Below are 23258 nucleotides of genomic sequence, written 5' to 3' on the forward strand. Positions count from 1 at the left end.
ATGGTTTATAAGCGGCCCAGCCGCAGCGCTTTGTAAGGGCGGAAGGCCCGGGCTGACCAAGACTCAGCCTGCCTTGCTGCGCCAGGCCTCATCCTAAGAAAGATGATCTTCATATCAAGCAAGATTTACTGAGCACCTACTGTGTGACAAGCTCTGTGCAGGGAACGAAAAAGCCTCAATCCCTGCCTTGTGGAGCTGACCTTCTGGTGGAGACAATAAACACATACAGGAAAATGTAAAGACAGAGATGTTCTTATAAAGAAAAACAGAGAAGGGGAGTGAATGGATGTTGGCCTATATTAAGGAGGCCCAAGATGGCCTGTGTGAGAAAGTGAGGGATGGGCCAGGTGATTTCGAGAGGAAGAGCCTCCCAGGCAGCAGGCATAGCCCGTGCAAAGGCCCTGGGGCAGCACCGGGCCTGGTGTGTTGAAGGAAGGGGTCCTTGTGGCTGGAGCAGAGTGAGCAAGGTGGGGGGGAGGACAGGGAGGGGACCAGGCAGGTGATGAGGGGCCTTGGGGACTGCAGGGAGAACTTTGGGTCTCACTGAAAGTACATTAGGGTGCTCTCTTCGGCAGCACACACGCTAACATTGGAATGATACAGAGAAGATTAGCATGGCCCCTGCATAAGAATGTCACACAAATTCATGAAATGTTCCACATTTTAAAAAATTTAAGCCAAAAATTATAGGTTTCTTTATTTTTCACTAAATAGGCAATTGTAATACGTGGTATAATGAAATGGACAGAATAAATATTCAATTTAGTTTTCCATCCATGAGAATCTCACAGCAAAATCATAGTTATTTTGTAAAAAGAAAAGAAAGTAATAAAACATATGAGGGGATCTAGGGAGGGACACCGCCTCATCTCTGTGTTCAAAACTCTCCCTCTGAGCCTGGTTCCCCTGCTGGAGAAGGGGTTAAACTATGGAAAGAGGGAAGAAATAATCCTGGGGCCGTGCAATAGGATTGGAGCGATCAGCGGGAACTCTCAGTTCCTAAGACAGACAGCTGAGAGACAGACAGACGACCAGTAGGTAATAGATAACATGGTAAGTGGGTGATGGCGGGAGAGATGATACATAACCGCGTGATGGATAACTGATAAGATCAATAGATGATTGATAGATTGATAGGTAGGCTATAGATTTAAATGACAACGTGTGAATGGGAGTGTGTGTGGGTATTGCTCAGCCCTGCTCACTGGAGGGTTCCGGAAACAGCAAATCCCCGAAGTCTGAGCGTACCCGGCACCCCGTTCTTGGTTCCCAAATATCATTCTCCACTGAAGGGAAGCAGGCTCGGGGAGAGAGGGCCTAGACCAGAAACAGGGCCAGGGAACAACAAGCTGAGCTTGCTCAGAGAGTGGAGCACATATCCAATGACCCAGGGGGGACAGATTCAGGGACAACTAGATTCTGGGTATATTTGTAAAGCTGGACCCAGTGGAGTCACTCAAGGATCTTAACAGTATACCTGCTTTTGTTACTTAATTAACATTAACGGGGGCGCCTGGGTGGCTCAGTTGGTTAAGCGACTGCCTTCGGCTCAGGTCATGATCCTGGAGTCCCTGGATCGAGTCCTGCATCGGGCTCCCTGCTCGGCAGGGAGTCTGCTTCTCCCTCTGACCCTCCCCCCTCTCATGTACTCGCTCTCTCTCATTCTCTCTCTCTCAAATAAATAAATAAAAATCTTAAAAAAAAAAAAAAATTAACGGGGCGCCTGGGTGGCTCAGTCGGTGAAGCGTCTATCTTCGGCTCAGATCATGATCCCGGGGTCCTGGGATTGAGTCCTGCACCGGGCTCCCCGCTCAGCGGGGAGCTTGCTTCTCCCTCTCCCTCTGCCTCTCTCTCTCTCCCTCTGTCTCTCATGAATAAATAAATAAATAAAAATCTTTAAAGAAAAAATAATAGAATCCATCCTCGTTCCCCCTGAGCCTCAGTGTCCTCATCTGGAATATGGGGGAAATAATCAGTGTGTCATCCATTCATCGCAGAAATTCCTGGGCTACTCTGGCCAGATCCCCGCTGCATGCTGGGGCGCCCAGGACACAAGACAGGCTCTCCTGGATCGTTTTACTATGATGGGGGGACAGTGAATAAACAAGGCCATAGCTCAACGTGGTTTTTTCAGAGTCATATCTGATGCTTCAAATAATAATAAAACAGGGAGACATAATGAGGAACGATTTGGATGATGGTGTTTTTTGTCCTCCCATCAAACTGGTCAGAGAAGGCCTCACTGAGAATGCCAGTGTCAGGGCATGTCACGTGATGCACCCTGGCCAACCGGACTCCACGGGCCACCCACCTTGAACCCAGGTGTCCCATGCCAGCCACATGTGCAAAGTGCTTTTCCAGGTGGTGCACCCATTCATTCGTTCTGTCCTGTGTTCATTCACCCATTCACCACTCCTCCAGCCCCTTAGGGTGAGCCAGGCCCCATCCTGGGTGCTGGGGATATGGCCGTGGCCCACACAGACCAAAATCCCTGCCTCTTGGAGCTGACATTCCAGTGGCAGAGAGAACCCACAAAATCAACCCCTAACACCCTTCATCTGTCAGATAGTGATGAGTCTAGGGGAGGGAAGGTGGAGCCCTTACTGGTTTGGGGAGGACAGGCCTGGGGAGGGGGGAAGCAGGTGAAGTGGGTGGTGAGTGCAGGATTGGATCCTGTTATTATTTAAAACTTCGAAATTTTGGGGGGGCACCTGGGTGGCTCAGTCAGTGAAGCGTCTACCTTCCGCTCGGATCATGATCTCAGGGTCCTGGGATCAAGCCCCGCATCCGGCTCCTTGCTCAGCGGGGAGTCTCCCTCTCCCACTCCCCCTGCTTGTGCTCTCTCTCTCTCTGTGTCAAATAAATAAATAAACTCTTTTTAAAAATTAAAAAAAAAAGAGGACAACAGCAAGCATTGGCAAAGACGTGGAGAAATCGAAACCCGCCTGCCCGGCTGGGGGGTGGGGTGGGACGTGAGACGGGGCCCTGCTGCGGGAAACAGGTTAGCAGTTCCTCACAAATGAAGCAGAATTACCATGGTGACCCAGCAATTCCACTTCTGCATGTATATCCGAGAGAAATGAAATTATTCATCCACATAAAGACATAGACAAATGTTCACAGCAGCAGGATTCACGGGGGCCCTGAAGTGGAAACACCGACAGATGAACAGATACACGCACACGGTCCACCGCCGACGGGAGCGTCCCTCCGCCAGGAACAGGAGCGAGGCGCCCACACGCGCGGCCCCGGGGACGGACCCCGAGCCCACGACGCTCAGGGAGGGAACCAGACACAGAAGGCCACATGGGGTGTGAGTCCACATGGGTGACACGTCCAGAACAGGCTCATCCACGGACGGGAAGGGGGCTCGTGGGGGCCCAGGGCTGCGGGCGGGGAAGACGCGGAGTGACCCTGATAAGGATGGGGTTTCTTTTTGGGGTGACAGAATGTTCTGGAACTAGGTAGAAATGATCATTGCACAACATGGTGAATGGATTAAATGTCTCTAATGGTGAATTTTACGTGTATTTTACCGCAATTAAGAAAAACAGTTTGCACTAAAACAGTGTGTCTCGTGTTGTCGGAGATTCTTGGTACCCCCTTAAACTCTATGCCTGAAGAAAGTGCCTCACTCAAAACTGCACTTATCCTAGTCCCAGCCCTGCCAGAATGAAGCAAGGAAGTCACAACGAGGTCTCATTGAGAAGGTGACCTTTAAGCCAAGCCTGGAAGGAAAGGAAAGAATTAGCCAAAATGGCATTTGGGGATGCCTATCAGAGCAGAGGAAGTAGCCCATGCAAAGGCCCTGGGACAGGTCCGGGCCTGGTGTGTTGGAGGAACAGCAAGGAGGCCCGATTGGCTGGAGCAGAGTGAGCGAGGGAGAGAGACTTCGAAGTTCAAGCAGGGCGTTGGGGGCCTCGGGGAGGATTCGGGCCTTTACTCCAGGGAGGTGGGAGCCCTGGAGGGCTGCGGGCAGAGGACAGACAGGACTTGAGTCAAGTTTTTAAAGCCTGTTAGCTCTGCAAGAGGAGGGATTTTCATCCTCCTTAGTCAGCGCCCTAAACCTCCACTTAGAATCCTCCTCGGCACAGAGTAGGTGCAGTAGATACTTACTGAGGGAAGGAAGGAGGAACAGCTCCAGTTGGGGGCGGGTAGGGGGGACGAGGTGCAGGGTGGGAATCTCACACTGCCCCCAAGTCACCCAGCCGGGCTGTGGCAGGCCAGAGGCTCAAACCCAGAGCTGGACAGCTGAGGCCCCAGCTCCACTGGGCCTACCAGAGGGAGGTCCCCAGCCAAGCCGCCGGTGGCCACCTGTTTCCTCCCCCGCCTGTGATTAATGGCCCTGCAGCCCATCCATCATGCACCAGCCAGTGCCTGGCTCTGCCCCGGAGGCCGTGGGGCCCAGCGCTCATTTGTAAGCAGGCTGCGAGGCTGGTCCCAGACGGTTGGATCCATGAGACAGATCCCTGCCCTGCCTTGCTCCCAGATATGGCCCTGAGAACCCCGGGGAAGGGGAAACACCAGGATGCGGGCCCAGAGTCGGGGATGGGTGGGAGCTGAGGGGCGTACAGGGGTGTGCCCGACGGCAAGATCCTCGAAAGCCCCAAGCCCCATATTAACTATCTAGTCAAGACCGTTCCGTCCCGGGCTGTGGCGCCCTCCCCGCCTTTCCCTCACCCACCGCTCCTCCATGCCGTGGCCCAGACCGGCCTACCCCTCTCCTGAACTGTAGTGTGAGCACCCCACCCCGTCTCCCGGCCTCCCACCTTGCCTTCCTCCATTCCGGCAACCAGCAGAGCCTTCTACCTGGCAGACCCTGTATGCTGCTCTAAGCCAGGGCTTCTCAGCTGGGGACGATCTGGCCCCCGGGGACACTCATCAAGACTGGGCAGGGAGCTGCTCCTGGCACGGAGCGAGTGGGGGCCCGAGATGCGGCTCAACACCCCACAGTGCCCAGGATGGGCCCTCACAGAGAATGATCCAGGCCAGAATGTCAGGAGTATAGAGGCTGACTGAGAAACTCTGCTCTAAAACCTCCCATGGCTCCCTAGTGCCCTTCATGTAAAATGCCAATGTCGCAGTCCAGAAGGCAGGGTCCTGCTTCCTCAAGGCTCCTGGCCCTCTCCGACCTACCCGCCCCCCCCCGCTGCCCTCATGCCCTACCTGGAGGGGCTGTGTCACATAGTGGTTAAAGGCCCAAGGACCTGACTTTACATCCTGGCCCTGCCACCTTCCAGCTGTGTAACTTTGGCCAGGTCACTTCACCTCATGGTGCCTTAATTTCCCCATCTTTCAAATGGTCATAATACCTAAGGCTAAAATCCTTAAAGCCCAGCATGGCACATAGTAAAAACATATACAGCTTGGTTGGTTTATTTTTATTCATGGTCTGGGACACAATTCTGGGCTTCTCTGCCTGCTGAAAGGCCCAGCCCTGACCCCACTGGGCTGGGGTGGGGGTGGGGGGTCTCTCTTGTCCAGCTCTGCCCCTGCCAGCCAAGCCTGGGGTCTGCTAAAATGGGAGTGTTTGATCCCCAAATGCCTGAATACTAGATCAGGCTCAGACATGGGCGGCTTCCCAGGAGAAAGGGGGTCTGGCGTGGGGCTCATGGTGTCCCACAGGACCTGAACTCAGTTTAATGCTGTGTTGTCAACATCCTGAAGTTCCTAAATTCCTAATAATTTTTCAATAAGAGACACTGCATTTTCATTTTGCCTTGCCCAAAAATTTTATAGCCCATCTGCATCGGGGACTCTGATATGATGAGTGGGGTCTGCGTGTTCCAGAACCCGACAGGAATATTGAAGAATTTTCCAAAAAGGTGTTCCTTTTTTTCTTATAGCATCAGGACGAGGGGAACCCACATTTTCCTTACTCATCTCTGGCCCCATCAGATACCATTTTTATTTAACACACTGATATTCTGCTCAGCATGAATTTTTTTTGGTATGACTTTTTATTTTAAAAAACATTAAAGTAGCATTTATCTTGCAGGGTTTTGTGTTTTTCGGGTGGGCGGGGGGGGGGGGACAGGAGAAACCTTACATTTTGCTTATTCATCTTATACTTGTCTGGCCTTTCATCTGCCCAGGAAAGGTGTCTGGGGTCCGAACTCTCCGTTTTACAGATTGGGAAAACCCACGGCCCAAAGAAATCATACACATCCAGAGAGGCAAGCTGCATAGTTGATAATGATGGTGATGGTGGTGGTAATTAAGAGCCTGCATTTAGCACTTGCCGGGTTAACTGTGCATTACTTCACCAGCTTCTTTGGGGCCTGTTCTCCACATGGCAGCAAGAGAGATCCTATCAAAATCCCAGTTAGGCCGGCCCTCCCCCGTCCAGGGCTCCCACCTCCCAGCCTCCCTTGCAGTAAAAGCCCAAGTCTCTCCCCAGCCCCCAAGGCCCTGCATCATCCGTCATGCGCCTGGCACCAGCTACAGAATTTGCTCGGCCCAATGTAGAACAAAATTGTGAGACCTCTTGTTCAAAAACTATTAGGAATTTCCAGACCACAAGAGCAGGTCATGAACCCAAGCACAGGCCCTTCTGAGGGCAGGGCCCCTGGGTGAACGCATTAAGCTGCTGGCTCTGCCTCCGCAGTGCCAGGCTCGGTGCTGCCTCAGGGCCCTTGCACTTGCTATTCCCGCCTCCTTGACTAAGCCACCCCCGCCCCCACCCCTAGCAGGGCTCTCTCACCTTCAGGTCCAGGAGGCCTCTCCGACCGTCCTGTTGAAAACCTTACCCCGGCGCTGCCCCCGACTCTCCCTGCTGCTTCATTTGCCCCATGGCGGTTACCACCGGCTGACCTGCCAGGGATTTGGGCTCGTGCATTTGTCCGTCTGTCTCCTGTCATCTCCGCCAGGGCTGGGACTTTGTACCCCCCACCCCCAACCCACCCCCAGGTCCTGGAGCAGGGCCTGGCACACAGTAGGCGCTCAGTCAATGTGCGTTGAAGGGATGGCTCCCAGGAGGTCGGCGGGATTACCTCGGCCTTTCTACAGAAGAGGAAACCGAGGCTCCGAGAGAAAACAGCCAGGGAGCCAAGGTTACAGAGCACGTCCCTGGCACGCGTCCAGGTCGCGCCATGACAGAGTCGGCGGTTTAGACGGGGGCGGCCGGGCCCTTTCTCCGCCCGATGGGGAAACCGAGGCCCGGCGGCGGCCCGGGCCACCCCGCCGGGAGGGGCCGCGGCCCCGGGGCGGGGCGCGCCGTGCCCAAGGTCACCGCGCCGGCCGGCCGGGGAGGCGGGCTGGGTGGGGATCCGCAGGCCTCCCCGGGCGCGCGCCCCCCTCGGCGGCGCGCACGGGGCCCGGGAAGCAGCAGCGGCGGCGGCGGCGGCGGCGGCAGCAGGTGGAGCCGGAGCCTCCGCGCAGCCGAGGCCGCGGCCACTGCCGGCGTCGCCGCCATTAGACAATAGGAGCGGCGGCCGGGCGTGCGGGGAGGCGGGCGGCGGGGAGGGGCGGGGAGGGGCGCCGGGCGCGCAGGAAGCGGGGCCCGGGGCGCGCCGGGGCCGGGCGCGCGGGGAGGGGGCGCAGGAAGCGGGCGAGGCCGGGCGCGGGAGGCGGCGGCGGCGGCCCCGGGAGCTGCCGATCGGCGCCGGGACAAAGGCGCGGCCGCCCGGCGCCCCGAGCCTCCCGAGCCGGGGCGCACAGCCGGGGCGCAGCCCGCGCCCCCCGCCGCGACTGACATGATGTTTCCACAAAGCAGGCATTCGGTAAGCGGGGCCCGCCGGCCCGGCGCCTCCCCCCCACCCCCAGCTCCGGGCCCGGCATCCCCCAGGTCCGCGCCTGGCACCCCCAGTTCTCATGCGGGCCATTCCTCCCCACCCCCGCCCGGGTCCCGGCCCCGCGCACCTCCCCCAGATCGGCGCCTGGCACCCCAGTTCCCAGACGGGCCATCCGTCCCCCCCCACCGGGTTCCCGGCCGGGCCGTTCTCCCCCCACCCCACCCCCCCACCGCCAGCTCCCTGCTCGGCGCCTCCCCCAACTCCTGGGCCGGGTCCCCTCCAGCTCCCGGCCCAGAGCTACTCCCCCGCCCCCACCACCCAGGCTCCCCCCACACCCCCGGAGGTCCGGGTCTCTCTCCCAGCTCCCGACCCAGTTTCTCCCCCTAGTTCCCAGACCCGGTCCCCTCTAGCTCCCGGCCCGGATTCCCCCCTCCCCCAGCCCGTGGGGCATGCTTACCCCCCCCCACCCCAACCCAGCCAGGCCGGGCCTCGGATGGCCTTGGCCTCGGGCCTGGGGCACCCGGGGAGCCCCACCGGGCACCTCGAGCACCGGGGCTGGTTTTGGGGCCTGGGAGTGGGGGGGGATCCGAGGCGCACCCCTCCCGGAAGAGCGTGGCGGGGAAGAAGGGTGCTGGGAATCTGGGGTGGAGGGCCCCCCCCGGGTAATTTCGGGCGCTGGGAGAGGCCCCTTCCCCAAAGGGACTTTGCAAGGAGGACTTGCGCCCCCACCAACTTGGGGAGGGGGACTCCAGGACTCCTTCTCCCCCCTCGCAGAGGCAGTTGGGGCTCTCGGATGTGCACACCCCCCCCCCGGCGCATTGGAGGGGCGGTAGAGGGCGCACGCTGCCCCCCACCAAGGGCGGACCTTAAAACGCACCCCCACAGCCTGGGGGTGGCGGGGAACGAGGCGGCTCCGGGCGCACCCACCCCCTCGCCTTCCCCCGGGAGAGGCGGGGGCAGGAAGCGAGGGCGGGGGCCGCGCCAGGGGCTGTAAACACGGGCCCGGGAAGTGGGGCGGGCTGGGGGGGGCGCGCTGCAGCTGCGCCGGCCGGCCGGCTGCCTCGGGGGTCGCCCCGCCCCGCCTGGCCCTGACCGGGGCCGCCCCCCCTCCCCACAGGGCTCGTCTCACCTACCCCAGCAACTCAAATTCACCACCTCAGACTCCTGCGACCGCATAAAAGACGAGTTTCAGCTGCTGCAGGCTCAGTACCACAGGTGAGCTGGGGGCCAGCGGCCCTGCAGGGTGGATGGTGGAGCCCCCCCACCCAGGCCTGGAGGGAAGGTTGTGGCCACTGCTACATACATATATTTGAAAAAAAATGTAGGTAGAGAGCGTCCTATTATGTGGTAGGCGCTGTCGTGAGCACTTTTCTAATATTAAACTCACGTAGACGTCAAGAGAGCCCATTTCACAGGTAAAAACACTGAGGCACAAAAAGTTAAATTATTTGCCCAGAGACTCAACTATCCGTGTGGCTTCAGAGTCCCTCTCCCCATCCCCACCCCCAACCCCCTTGGATAAAAGACCTCCCAAGAAGTTGGGGGATGGATCCTCTACCTCCCCACCCCCAAAAGAAAACATTCTGTAGCCTGTTCTATCTCTTTCTGCTTAGTTTTGGAGAAGGAGTTCCTAGCGTCCTAACAGATTCTCAAAGGTGGCTCTTCCTCCAGAATTTAACGTTCTAACATTGTAAAGGGCTTGCCAAGTGCAGGATCTAAGGGGAAGGACCTGGTACTATCTTCATCTCACAGTTAAAGAAATTTAAACCCAGGGGCGCCTGGGTGGCTCAGTCGTTAAGCGTCTGCCTTCGGCTCAGGTCATGATCCCAGGGTCCTGGGATCAAGCCCCACATCGGGCTCTCTGCTCAGCGGGGAGCCTGCTTCTCCCTCTCCTGCTCTGCCTGCTTGTGTTCCCTCTCTCACTGTCTCTCTCTGTCAAATAAATAAATAAAATCTTTAAAAAAAAAAAAGAAATTTAAACCCAGAGAGGTTAGAGGTTTTCTGGGGATGCACAGCAGAGAAGTGGCAAACTGAGATTTGCAGCCAGTCTCTGGGTTGAAGAATGCAGATTGTCAAGGCGCTGTTGGGGGGGGGGGGGGGGCTTTGCCTGGGAATCAGAAGGGAGTCTTTGGTCACCGTCACAAATCCCAGCAGGGCCTTAGGCCCTCTCTGGACCTCAGTTTGCCTGCACAAAAGTGTTCCAAGAAGGAGACTGGGTTTTCTCCAAGAAGAGAAATAGATATAGATGTATAGATATATTTTCAAAAACTTCACCTTTTGGGGGTACTTTCCATGCTCCCCACGTGCTAAATACTGAGCCGACATCCTGTTGTTCCATCTTCCCCATGTTCCTGTTATTGTGCCCATTTTTCAGACAGGGAAACTGAGGCACAGGCCGTTGAAAGGCAGGCCCCAGCAACTTTGTTCTGGTTCCCCGATCGTTTAGGGACTTGGCTTGGCAGGCCTGGCTACAGTGAGGGGTCCTGCCACATTGGGGGTGCACACAAGATTTGCCAGACCCTCAAGAAGGGCCAGAAATTCAGAGTTTGGAGTGAAATTGCCTGTTTTGTTTTGTTTTTTTTTTAAATGGTGTCAACAAATAGCGTTTTTTAAAGAAAATGAGAGAAAACAAAGTCCGGGGGCTGGGGGGCATAGGCACACAAACCGTGGCTCATCTCTGAATCTGGGCGTACAAGTCACAGTTTGGTGGGGGGAAGCGCCAGGCCCCTGGGAGGACCGTAAGATCAAGCATTTTATTGGGTGTTTACTGTATACCAGGCACTGTTCCAGAAGCTTCTCTTGTCTTAATCCATTTCCTTCTCACCACCCCACCCTGGGAGTTTGGTACTTGGCGATGCAGAGACCAAGGCCCAGAGAGGTAGAGGGGTTTGCCTAGAGCCACAGAGCATCAAGGGAGCAGGGCTGAACTTTGAATCCAGTGCGTCTGGCTTGCGTCTGTGCCGTCAGCTTTCTAGGTCTTTCTCTGCCCTCCTCACTGGGGACAGGGGTGGGTGGGCTTTGAGAAATGCCCTAAGCTCAACCCTGCTGGGAGAGCCTGAGAGAGGGCAGTGGATAACCGGCTCACCATCTCTGTTACCCAACAGTGGAACTTTTACCCCCTAGTGAAATCAAGGCTTATAAGAGGGTCTGGGCCCCCTTTGAGATTCCTTGGTGAGTCCAACCCAGAGCCCTGCCAGCCAGCCCTCCACCCTCCACCCTCTCTGCCCTTTTGTGTTTTCTATTCCTTCCTCCCTGGCTGGATAGTTTTCCCCAGGGATTGGGACTGTGGCCTCTGAAGCCCGCTTTCTGGCTGTGTGACCTTGAGCGTTACTCAACCTGTCTGGGCATCCGTTGCATCATCGATGAAATGAGGGTGACACAAATATTACCGATCTCATCGAGTCTCCGGACAGGGAAAAGTTTCTTTGAGTCCCTGGCTGACCCACAGTCCGCGTGTTTGCTCCGCCTTTTGTTATCTATATTATTACCCATTACTTTCTCTGCCATCAGATCTATGAGGGTGATTTCATGATCCTCGTTTTACAGTTAGGGAGCCTGAGCTCCACCCCCCTCCGCTCCATCTTCACAGAGGAGGACGTCCTTCTGCCCCACCAAAGCTCTGGGTGCCTCCCGCACAGTGGGGGACCTCAGCCCAGCCCCTGGTCCCTCTCCCCTTGTTCTTTTTCAGCCTGAAGCTGGAATGTGACAAGCTGGCCAGCGAGAAGTCAGAGATGCAGCGTCATTATGTGATGGTAAGCTGGCCTCCCGGTTGGGCAGGGCAGGGCAGGGGAGGGGCGACCCCAGACCCTCCTCCACCCCTGGCAGCTGCCTGAACCCTGGCCACCTCCTGGGGGATGGACGAGGATTCGGGGTCTGCTCTGCATTCAGCTGGCCCCTGGGGCCTGGCTGAGGCCGCCTTGCTGGCCTGGCTGCCGGCCCAGGCAGCGGCCCAGGTGCCAAACCACCGGGCTGCAGCCTGGGCCTGCCAGGTCCCCCGGCTGTCCTTGGCAACAGAGGAGGCCGCTGCTGTGAAAGCCAAAGCCAGGAACTGGCTGGGGGAGCTGCCGGATCCCTCCCTGCCCCCACAGTTCCCCTCCCTGCCCCCACAGTTCCAGCATCCCAGCCTTAACCCCTCCTTGTCCAAGCTTCAGAAGGAGGACTCTGGCGGGGGGGGGGGGGGGGGGGGGTTGAGCAGGAAGCTGACATCCTTTGAGGTTGGAGGGAGGGAAGGGGTGACACCGCATTCTTTGCCTGACATCTGAGACCCTGTCTCTGCGCTTTGCCAGAATAACTTGCTGGGATCCCTACCCACCAGGTGGCAGTTTCTACATCAAAAAGCCCCTGCCTTGGTCCAGCCCAGAGCCCAGCTCTCCCAGGCTGTCGATGAGGCAGAGCCAGACACCGACCTTCCTGGCCCTAGAGGGCTGGGGCAGAGGGAGCGACCCAGGACGGGGATTCCAGAGGGGGGCACACTGCCTGAGGAAGGCCACATGGAGGATAGGGCATTGCAGCTAGGGTCTTGAAGAATGAGTAGGAGCTTGCTGGGCAGAGGAGAAGAAACCACGGGAAGTCCTGGGAATGAACTTGGCTTCCCCTGCCCCACCCCCAGGGATGATGGGGAGCCATGAGGGGCTTTAGAGGAGGGGAGGAGGCAGGGTCAGATCTGGGGCGTGAGGGGGGGGGCTACTGACCCCAGAGCCAGACCCAGCAGGCTTTGTTTATCCTGATTATTTATACCCAGGAAGGCAAACTTCCCTGGAGTCTGGGGCCACCCGCAGACAAGACACATAAAGATAAAAGATTAGGAGTCCTGGAATGTATGTGTGTTGGAGAGAGGGCTGGATAATTTTTCCAGAAACCAGGGGAGCCAGGCCTGGCTGGGGCCCTGAAGCTCCCCCAGCTCCCGGCAAGCAGCTCCACCAGGTGCCTGGGCTTCTGCTCCCGGTGTGGGCGCCTCCCACCTGCCCTCGTGCTCCCCACCGTGTGTGTGTGTGTGTGTGTGTGTGTGTGTGTGTGTGTGTGTGTCCGTCCGTCCGTCCGTCCGTCCGTCCGTCCCCCCTGGCACTCCCCACCGTGTGTGTCTCCCCCTGGCACACCCCCCAGCCTTTGCCCACCCCCATTTCTCTCTGTCTCCCAACCATGCAGTACTACGAGATGTCCTACGGCTTGAACATTGAGATGCACAAGCAGGTACGCACCCCCCCCCCCCCCCCCCCCCCGCAACCTCAGACAGGTGGGCCCAGCCCCTTGGCTGCGCACCAAGTCTGATCAGGCCTCCATACCTGATCCTGTTACCTTCTGAGCCCCTCCCCCTGTTCCTTCTCAGGCCTCCCTGGGAGGTTTATCTCCCTGAGGGGAGGGGCAGAGACCTCCCCCGCAACCTACCACCCCCACCCCATTGACTCCCTTTTCTGACAGTGGGGCAGGGTGACATGCCAGCACACTGTGAACCCCAGGATTGCCCCTTGCCCTCTGGCCTTGCTTTGGCCATCTGTGCCCTGAGTAGGCCGATATCAGGGATGTCATAAAAGTAATGATGTTGGTGGCCCCCTGGCCCTTCCCCCCAGCCCCCCCTAACCCCCCCCCCCCCAGCCTGGAATCGGTCCTGAGCCTTCCCTGTTAGCTGCAGAGCTGAGAGCCAGCCTTAGATCCCACCTTGGCTGCTGACCGGGGCCCATAGTCTGGAGGTGTTGATCTGACCCTGGGCAGAGTTGGCCTCCTCTTGGGTAGAACCTCACAGGCCTCCTGGGGCTGGTCTGCACCTGTCCCCTGCTGCCTGCCCTGGACTGAAGCCTCTGTGTGTTGCAGGCTGAAATCGTCAAGAGGCTGAATGGGATTTGTGCCCAGGTCCTACCCTACCTTTCCCAAGAGGTGAGTGGCTCCCCGGGGGCTGCAGGGAGGAGGTGGTAGTTGGACCGTGAACTTGCCACAGGGCCTGCCCCCCCCCCGCCCCCCCATGCTCTGGGGCAGCAGCTGTTGGATGCCCAGGGCGCACACCTCCCCTCTCTGGACCTCCCAGACACAGAAGAATCCCCAGCTTGGAGAAACCCCAGGGGTGCAGGGCGGTGGAGGGAGGGGCCTCAGCCTGCTGTGGAATTCCCAGCCTGAGTGAGTCATTTCACGGGTAAAAATGTCAGATATGCCAAAGACTACACCAAGATTTTTTTTTTTTCCCTTTTTGCTTCTGCCTTTAACCCTCTTGAGATTTGTCTGCCAGGCCCTGTGGGTGGCCTCAGGCCAGAAACCAGAGGGGGTGTGTACAGGGAAGGCACTCAGCTCATGTATGCAGACAGACAGACAGACATGCACAGGTGCAACACAGATGTACACATGGACCCGTGGACACACGCACCCTGGGGAGCCATGCGCTGAGCTCTTGCTTTTGCTTTTTGGGATTTTAAGACTCTTGGTGTGGGGCCCACTCCACATTCCCCACCACTGCCATTCCTGCTCTCTGCCAGGTTTCCTGTCGATCTTTCATCATTTCCTCTTTAATCCCTGACTTTATCTTGGGGCCCTTCGGGTGACCTGCATGCTCAGGGACAATTCCAGAAGGACACTATGAAAACCCTAGAGAAGGGGGTTCTTGGGGCCCTGAAGACCTAGGCTTGTGCTTTCCTTTCATGACAGTGGCTTTCTGGTAGGCAAGGCAAAAAGGGAGATTGGCAGAGTCTAGCATCTGATGGCAGGAGACATGGACTCGTAGGGAGGGCTGGGGTGTGGGCGGTAAATTGCCCCGGGGAGGGATTGCCCTGAACCTAGACTCATACCCCAGCATGGCCAGAATCCACTGGGCCTTCCCCAGCTGTAGAAGGAGAGGAGCTTGGGTTAGCAGATCTCAGAGCACAGTCTGTGAGCTCTTAGGATCAAGACTTCCCTGTACAGTTGGCCAGGTTGTGCACTGTACATTTACTTCTTGGCGTATCGCATTGAATAGGTCACGATCCAGGGTTTCTCTTAGACTCACCCAGTGGCGTTTTCTTAAGTATCTGGCATCAACCCCTTTGGGTCTTCTGCGAATCCCACTTGGTGAACAGAAGCGGCTGGAGGGGAGGGGTTTTCTGATGGGATGGAAAGCCATGGTGGGGGGTACCTTCCCCTGGGCTCTGTGGCTCAAACCCCCACAGAGATCAGGGCATATAGCACCTGGCTCCTCTCTTTACCCCACCCCCCTTCCAGCACCAGCAGCAGGTCTTGGGAGCCATCGAGAGGGCTAAGCAGGTCACCGCTCCTGAGCTGAACTCCATCATCCGGGTACGTCTGGGTCTTGGGCGGGCGGGCAGGTAGGCGGGCAGGTGGGCCCACGGCAGCTCATGCTTCCCTCCTGTCTGCCCTGCAGCAGCAGCTCCAAGCCCATCAGCTGTCCCAGCTGCAGGCTCTGGCCCTGCCCCTGACCCCGTTGCCTGTGGGGCTGCAGCCGCCCGCGCTGCCCGCCGTCAGCGCGGGCACCGGCCTCCTCTCGCTGTCCGCGCTGGGCTCCCAGGCCCACCTCTCCAAGGAAGACAAGAATGGGCACGACGGTGACACCCACCAGGAGGACGACGGCGAGAAGTCGGATTAGCGGGCGGCCGGGACGGGGAGGGTGGGGGGACAAAGGGGAGACAGACACGGAGAGAGAGGAATGTTTAGCGCAAGACACAGTATAGCTTGGGATCGGCTGAACTTGGTAGTATTTATGGTAGCCGCCTGCTGGGGTCCTAGCCCTGCCTGTGCGCCACCCCTCGCTTCGCTCGCACCCCCGGCTCCCGGCCTCCCTCCTCCTCCTCCTCCTCTCCTTCCTCCCTCCTCCTCCTCCCCTGCAGCCTGAGTGGGCGGATACCTGCTCATTCCACCCAGGAGGCAAGCTGAGGCCTGGAGGCACAAATGGGAGGCCAGGTCAGAAGACAGCAAAGCCTCAGAAGCCCCGCACCCCTGCACTGCCCCCTTCCGCAGCCGTGCCCCTGACCGCCGGCCCGCCGGGCCCCTCAGGGCGCACGCCCCCCGCCTCCCCCCCCCCGGCACTGCATGCAGACACCACGCTAGCTGCCCCTTCCTGCCCTGGGCACCCCACGTCCCTCCCGCCTCACTCACCTCCTCTGCTAGTTCCAGAGCCCACGCCCACCTGTCCTCTCCCCGCGCGCCCGCCAGAGAGGGGGCAGAGAGAGTGAGCTTAGCCAGGAGCAGGGGGGAGGAGTGGGGGGCGGGCGTCCCAGAATTCCCTTTCTCCCCTTCCCGAATAAAGATGAGGGTACTCAAGTTGTCTTGGTTTTTATTTTATTTTTTTCCTTTTTCCAGTATATTAGCTTGTCTTTTAAGAAAAGGGATATTTAAAAAAAAAAAAAAGACAAAAATGTTTTAAAAAAACAAGCAACACCCACACCTGTGTCTGTGTATAGCCTTTCAGACTGTCAGCTCCTGTTGTGTTCAGTCGTTTGATCGCTGCGGAGAGAAGGGAGAATGCTGTATCGAGGGTGGGCTTAGCTGTGCCTTTCAAATAAAGATGTGAGAAGGTTGGTTGCCTTGTTCCTGCCTCTGTGTTGCGGGGCCGCGGCGGTGCCCCCCTTCCCACGGGAGGAGGGGGCTTCCCTCACGACTGAGCTCCCGCCTCCTTCCAGGACGGGATAGTGAGGGTTGGCTGGGGGGGGGGGGGGGAGTCCAGCTTGCCAGCGTGGGCTGTCTCCCCAGCTTGATGCATAGACCAGAGAGGGTCAGCTGGAGGCTGTAGGTCACACAGCCAGGCCCAGGTGCTTGAAGTTGAGCAGAGCTGACTTCTGATCCCCAGGCCAGAGGGCTCCTAAGTGGCGTTCTTTTCTCTTAGAGACAGATTTTGAGACTGCAGAATCCATCCCCGTTGCATACCCACAGAGACCCTTTTTCCAGATCTGAGAACACAGGACCACCCCCCAGCTGAACCTGACCCTCGGAGGACCTCTGGAAGGTCTCCCTGCCACGCCCCAGCTGGACCACCCAGGGAGCCAGAAGGAAAGGAGATTCCCGGAGTGAACCTGGCACCTGGGCCAAGAGGCCTCAGGCTGCCCACCCAGGATATGGGGCGAGGCTGAGGATGAGGCAGGGTGGGGCAGCATAGAGTTCCTTACCCTCAGGGACCGGCACCTGGGGGGCTTTTGAAGTCAAGAAATTCTCACCTGCCCCCCAATCTAGCAGGTTCCCAAGGTGGACCAAGGGCATGGGGGGGGGGGGCGGCTGGCTTACCTCTGGGGAAACGGCTCATGTCCCTGAGGAAAGAGAGGAGGGGGGAGCATGATTGGGTGGTCCCACCAGCCTCCTGCTGGGTCCCAGCCCTCCGCCACAGCACCTCTCAAAAGCCCGTGTGATGGGGGTCCCTCCCTGCCTAGCATTTATCCTTGTGCTGAAAACCCAAACTCACCCAGGACACTTGGGGAGCGAAAACTGTTACAGTGCCAAGTGTCATACCCACCTGGAAGGCAATCTGGCACCCAGCAAGTCCCCTCCTGGGTCCCCACCCCCAGAGCCATGCCGCTCCCAACCTCCACAAAGGCACGGACAAGGGTGTTCAGAGTTGCTGTCCTTCCTCCCCACTTCCCCCAACCGGAAGCTACCCACTGCCCATCGACAGCAGAATGGCTAAGCTGTGACATCATCATGCCTGGGAAACACGACGCAGCCACGAAAAAGTACGAGCCACCACTCTACTCAACACCCCGCATCTCGCGCACGGCACGCTGAACAAAAGCCGGGGACAAAAGCGTAAATACAGAGTGATTCCATTTATATAAGGAACAAAATCAAGCCCAAGTGACCTACAGTGTCAGGTGTCATGGGGTCACCCTTGGGAGAGGGTGGGGGAGGGGCAGAGGGGGCTCAAGTTCCATTTCTTAACTTGGGGGCTGATGACATGAGTGTGTTCACTCTGTAATCATCAAATTGTTCACTTACAATCTGTGCCCTCTTTTGTGTGTTACATTTCACAATTTAAAAAAATCATAAAAAATAGATTTGGGGGGCCTCCATGGCAGCTGGTCCTGCTACCCACCCCTCCAATGACTCCAGCAGGCTGCAGCCAGACTGAACCATCTTGCTGTTCCTTGCCTAGAGGCCTTTGCACATGCTGTTCTCTCTGTCTGGAACAGTGTTCTCCCTCTTTTTTTCCCCCCTTCCCAGGGTAGTAATCCTCCAAGACTTCCAGATGTCAGTTTTCTCAAGTCCTCCCCCGACCCTACCCCAAAGCAGGGGTCTGTGGCCCCTCCACCCAGGTCCCGCACAAGCAACATATTAATATGTCACATGATGGTTGCAAGGAATAATCCAGGCAGCCCAGCAATCATGGCCGTGGGAGGTAGGGTTGTCAGCCCCTTGGCAAGATGAGAAGACTGAGGCCCAGACAGGCATGATGGGGGCCTCCAGCCTTGATTTAAACCCTGGCTCTCGCTCTCACGGCTGGATAGTCTAGACAAGTGGCTTCACCCCTTCGGATCTTGGATTCCCTATCTGTAAAATGGGTATGATCTCAGAACAAGCCCTTGTTATGAAGATCATATTATTTAATCCGTGGACATGCTTCTAGCAGAGACTCGCACGTTCATTCATTTATTGGGACCTACTTGGAGCCCCAGGGACACAGAAGACATAAGTTCCTGCCCTCTGGCTGGAATAGACAGATAACCAGGAAAATCCAGAATGTGTTGATAGAGAGCAAGGGATGGGGAGTGTTGGCTGCCTTTTTTTTTTTTTAATTTGCTCATAGAAGCAACTCAATAAATGTTAGCAAATTTATTGAGGGCAGACCTGAGTTTGTACCCGTCTCAGACCCTAACTAGTGATTTGAGGCAAGTGAAGTCACTTGTCTGACCTCAGTTTCTGGGAAATTGTTCCCGAGAATTAGCAGGAAGCCTGCAAGGGCTCACAAGCTGTCAGCTGATGTTATTATTACTGATGTTGCTGGCAGATGAAGGGCGCCGTGGGGGGGGGGGGGTCACAAACCCGGCACCCCCAAACCAGGGGTCTTCTCCGGAGAAGGGGCGCCCTGCCCAGCCACGGAGGGCCTGTGACCTCGGGGGTCTTCCTCCGGGCCTCGGAGCCCCTCCCCCCAATCCCGCCTGCGGGGCTGGGTCCCCTGAGGGTTTGCGGAGGGTCCAGGAGCCCCCGGTGGGGCAGGATGACGAGAAGGTCCCGGGGGTGCGCGATCGCGGCCGCGGAGCCGGGGTGGGCAGAAGGGCCGCCTCCCGAGCCCCCTCCCCGCCGCGGCCTCCCGCGCTTAACGACCGCGCCGCCGGCGACCTCGGCTAATTGATCCGCTAATGGGCCCCGCGCCGCGGCCGCGCCTAATGAGGCGGGAGGAGGGGGCGGAGGGGGCGGAGGGGGCGGAGGGGAGAGTGCAGGGGGCTGAAGAGAGGAGGGAGGAGAAGAGGAGGGGGCGGTGAGAGAGAATGCAGGGGGAGTGGGGAGAGGAGGAGGGGCTAGGAAGGGGGAGAGGGAGGAGGAAGACGAGAGAGGGGGTGAAGGGGTGGGGAGGAGGAGAGAATGGAGGGGTGGAGGAGGTTGGGCAGAAACGGGGGAGAGAGGAGGAGGAGGAGAAAATGGAGGGAAGGGAGGGGAGGAGGTTAGGGGGAGAAGGAAGAGGACGGGGGAAGGAGGTAAGAGGGGGACGGGAGGAGGGTGAGGATGGGGAGGAGGGAAGGTGGAGCGCGGGAGAAACAGTAGGGAGGGGGAAGGGAGCTGATAGGGAGGGGCGGAGAAACTCGAGGAGGGGGCCCAGGGAGGAGAGGGAGGAGGGCCATGCCCCTAGCTCTTTGGGCACAGGACTTGAGGAGGGGGGGAGCAGCGGGGATGGGATGAACCCACCCATTTCTGACTACCTCACCCCCCCCAGACACCATCCTTCAGGGGGTCCCTGCTCCTTCTCCAAAGCTCCTCCCCTTCTCCCACCACTCTCCTTTTGAGAAGAGAAGAGTCTTTTTAGCAGGGGGATCTGTGTGCATCAGGGGTGTGAGCCCTCCCCCCCGCCGCCACTCTGTGCCTCCATTTCCTGTCCATACAATGGTCCTAATGTCCTCAGTGTTGGAGAATCCCACAGGCCCCAGTGGTCTGAGCCGGACCCAGCCCCTGTCCCCAGACACCCCTCTGTACCTCCACTGACTCCTGGGTCTGAGAGCACCCCAGCCCCAGAGAGCTAGCCCTCTCTCTCCTCCTTCTGGTTTGAGCTGGAACTCCCCGCATGACGCATGAAATGGCCACAGTCCAGGCTGGCCAGGTACACCTGCTGCCTTCCTCCTTCCTGAGTCCTCTGGGTGTTGGCAGCTTGGACACAGTCTTGGGGGAGAAGCAGAAAGAAGCCCGGCCGATGGTAGAGTCGGGGACCTGTAAATGACGTCACTCTGCCCATTTTGCAGACAGCAAAACTGCAGCAAATTGTCAAGGCCACAAAACAAGGCAGCGCCATGCCATGGCAGGTCACCTGTCCACAGCTAAAGGAGCTCTTGGCCCCACTAGGAGCAACCAGAAATAATCAGGAAGGCCAAGCGAGTCATAAGGATAATAGAAATCATAAACAGCTACGATTTGAACTTCTGTTACGGTCCCAACCTTGGCTAAAGGTTTGGACTAGTCTCTGTTAATTCCTTCTTCTTCTTTTTTTTTTTTTGACATTTATTTATTTATTGTTATTCATCTCTACACCGAACGTGGGGCTCACACCTACCAGCCCAGAGATCAAGAGTCACATGCTTTTCCGACTGAGGCAGCCAGGCGCCCCATCTCTCAGGTACTTCATGAAAAGACCTGTGAAGGAAGGACCAATTTGCAGATAAAGAAACTGAGGCTCGAGACAGGTAGTGACTTGCCCACGAGCACACAGCCAGGAACCTGGGTCCTGATGTAGGAAGGCCCAAACGACAGGGTCCTCTTAGAGCCATTTTGTTGAAGAGAAAGAGAAAGCTTCTGGAGCCAGTGGTGGAGGGGAGGGCTGCGAGAGGATGGGGGTGCAGGCAGGTCAGGGTACAGCGGGAGGGGGCTGGGCTGAGGAGGGTGTGAGAGGTAGGGGTGCTCCTTGAGGCCCTGCCCCCTCCCTTGTGGAGGCCTTCAGCCTAACCATTCTTGGCCTCTTTTCCGTGCCTGGGGGTGACCAAGCCTGAGAGCACCTCAGGGCCTTTCCCTCTGCCTGGAACACACTGTCCCCAGAGCCATCACCCGCTGCCATCACCACCACCAACACCCCCTCTCCTGCTTGCTTTATCGTCACAGCATCAATCACTGCACACAACTTAAGTCAACAGATATTCTTGTTCTCCCTTTCCCCCGCAACTCTGAGTTCCGTGACAAAAGGGATTTGGTCCGATTTGGTCATTACTGAAATCTCAGGACTTAGCACTGCGCCTGGCACGCAGTAGGTGTTCAGTGAAGATTTAGGGAGCAAGAGAGAAGATGGCAGAGAAGCCAGCCGCCTCCTCCGGGGCCTGCCTGCCAGCCCGGGAGCCATGGCAGGTGTTTGAGCAGAGGAGGGGCACACCCAGGGACACGGAGGGCCCAGGCTGGAGGGAAGACAGAGGCAGGGGCTCCGGAGGAGGCTGTGTCCTCTACAGATGCTTTCTGACATTAGGAGCTGCAGGAGGGAACCCATGCACCCAAAACACCCTGCCCGCCAGGGACCCCCCCCCAGGGTCCCTCCCACTACCTTTGCCCTTCGCTCTGTCTCTGCCCTTGGCTCTGGGTGTCCCAGAGTCTCTGTCTCCCCGTCTCTCTCTCCCCCGCCCCGCCCCCCACCGTCCTTCGAGGTCTTTCTAGATCTCTCTCTCCTCCCTCTCTATCTCTCCCTCCTACTCTCCCCGTGTGCCCCCCGCTCTGTGTCCCCTCCCCGCCATCCCCGCCGCGCAGCCGCCCCCGCCCTCAATGCCCCCCCCCCCCCACCTCTCCGCACAGGCCTGTTCCACCTACCCCAGCCCCTGGGCCACGTTGCTGGGCGCGGGCCAGGCCTGGAAGCCCGCCCCTCCCCCCCGCCCTTGACCCTCCGTCCCCCCACCCCTTCTCCCCCGCCCCTCCGCCCCTTCCTTCTCCGCCCCCTTCACCCGTCCCCTCCCGCCCACCCTCCGCCTCCTCCCCCGCCTCCCCCTGTCCCCAGTGTTGCCTCCTCCCCGCACCCCACTCTCTCCTCCTCCCCTCCCCTCCCCTTCCCTCCCCGCCTCCTGATCCCGGCCCCGGGGAGGGGCGGGGCCCGCGCTCCCTGTGTCCCGCTGGGCCTGACCGGGCCTGTTGGGTAACGCGCTGACCCGGCCCGCGTGGTTAATGGTGGGTTTCCCGGCCTCGGCGGCGGGCAACCGGGCACTAGGTCTGGCCGACCTGGGCGGCGGGGAGGGGGGTGGCCCTGGGACCCCTGAACAGCACGGCTGTGAGCCTTATCCCAAGCGCCGGTGCTGTGTGACCTTGGGCAGGTTCCTAGGCGTCTCTAGGCTGGGCTGCCTCCGCTCCACCGGCTCCCAAGCCAGACCGACTGGCCACGGGCATTTATTGGATGCCCGCTGTGTACGAGGCTCTGTGGTGGGTGCCCAGGGACCCAAGAGGGAGCTCCTCTTGACCCTCATGGAACCCACAGTGTCTAGGGAAGACAGATAACAAATAAACCAGCAAATAAGATAATTTCAGACAACAGTCAAATGCTACAAAGAAAAATCCAACAGGGGCAGGAGACAGAGAATGACAGGAGGCCTCTCTCCGTGGAGGTGACATCTGAGCTGAGACCTGGATGACAGGAGCCCGCTGGGAAGACAGGTAGGGGGAGGGAGGGTGGGGGGCTTCGGGCAGAGAGAAGGGTGAGGGCAAGAGCCCAGAAGCAGCTGCCAGGCTCGCATCCCCTATTTTGCAGGCCTGTTGTGAGCATCAGACACCAGGTCAAGGGAATAATCCAGGCGGCCCAGCAATCATGGCCGCGGGAGGTAGGGTTGTCAGCCCCTTGACAAGATGAGAAGACTGAGGCCCAGACAGGAATGAAAGGTCTCACAGCAAACCAGAGGCCGGAAAAGCAAGATCCAAAATGCCCACTCAGTCTGTTCCACACACATCTGTGCGATGCCTACTGGGGACTGGGGCGAATCTGGGGTCCAGGGAGGAGCCCCCCAAGAGCAGGGATGGAGGCAGGGCTCACCAGGAGGTGGGGTTCACCAGGATGCCGGCAAGGCGCGAGGTGGGGGCCGTGGAGAGGGTGAGGCCGGGACTTGGGATGGAGTGGGTGTGGGGGGTGTGGGGTCTGGGATAGGGGGAATGACCTGGAGCTCCCAAAATACAGGTTGCCTTTTTGTACCGGCTCCTGCCCGCTGCCCCCTGCGCATGCGCACACGGTTATAACAGGCAAGGCCAGTTCACCTGTCCAGCTGTTTGATCCTATGACCACAGGATGAAGTTTCTATCATTCCCCTTGTTTACAGAATCGCGGTGTGACACAGCCGCCAGGTCGGATTTGAACCCAGGCCTCCAAGGAAAGTGTGACGTCAGGTGGCCATGGATCCCTGCAAGCTAGGTTATAAATGGAGCCCCTCCCTAGGCTTGCCTCTTTATCCTCCCAACCAATATATGGAG

General features: G+C 58.3%; 1 protein-coding gene and 1 non-coding gene across 3 annotated transcripts; both read left to right on the forward strand.

The window, feature by feature from the left end:
• Positions 1 to 559: 559 nt before the first annotated feature.
• LOC118550798 (U6 spliceosomal RNA) lies at positions 560 to 666 on the forward strand. The gene has a single exon (XR_004924748.1). It is a non-coding gene; the product is annotated as a U6 spliceosomal RNA (small nuclear RNA).
• Positions 667 to 7515: 6849 nt separating this feature from the next.
• TLE5 (TLE family member 5, transcriptional modulator) lies at positions 7516 to 16225 on the forward strand. Of its 2 annotated transcripts, none has more exons than XM_036116131.2 (7): positions 7516 to 7721; positions 8851 to 8948; positions 11422 to 11485; positions 12879 to 12923; positions 13542 to 13604; positions 14913 to 14987; positions 15076 to 16225. In XM_036116131.2, the coding sequence occupies exons 1-7, from the start codon at positions 7695 to 7697 to the stop codon at positions 15292 to 15294; spliced, it is 591 nt and encodes a 196-aa protein (XP_035972024.1). In that variant the 5' UTR covers positions 7516 to 7694; the 3' UTR covers positions 15295 to 16225. The 2 variants fall into 2 exon arrangements, with proteins under 2 accessions (XP_035972024.1, XP_035972023.1); XM_036116130.2 differs by having other exon boundaries at positions 7522 to 7721; positions 15073 to 16225.
• Positions 16226 to 23258: the final 7033 nt, after the last annotated feature.

This window comes from Halichoerus grypus, chromosome 1 (genome assembly GCF_964656455.1).
Source record: "Halichoerus grypus chromosome 1, mHalGry1.hap1.1, whole genome shotgun sequence".
In the NCBI taxonomy this organism is placed as follows: domain Eukaryota; kingdom Metazoa; phylum Chordata; class Mammalia; order Carnivora; family Phocidae; genus Halichoerus; species Halichoerus grypus.

Coding starts and splice junctions, on each gene's coding strand:
- TLE5 (XM_036116130.2), top strand. CDS start 7,695: ATGATGTTTCCACAAAGCAGGCATTCG. Junction 8,949..11,421: donor CTGCAGGCTCAGTACCACAG/GTGAGCTGGGGG, acceptor GTTCTTTTTCAG/CCTGAAGCTGGAATGTGACA. Junction 12,924..13,541: donor ACATTGAGATGCACAAGCAG/GTACGCACCCCC, acceptor TGTGTGTTGCAG/GCTGAAATCGTCAAGAGGCT.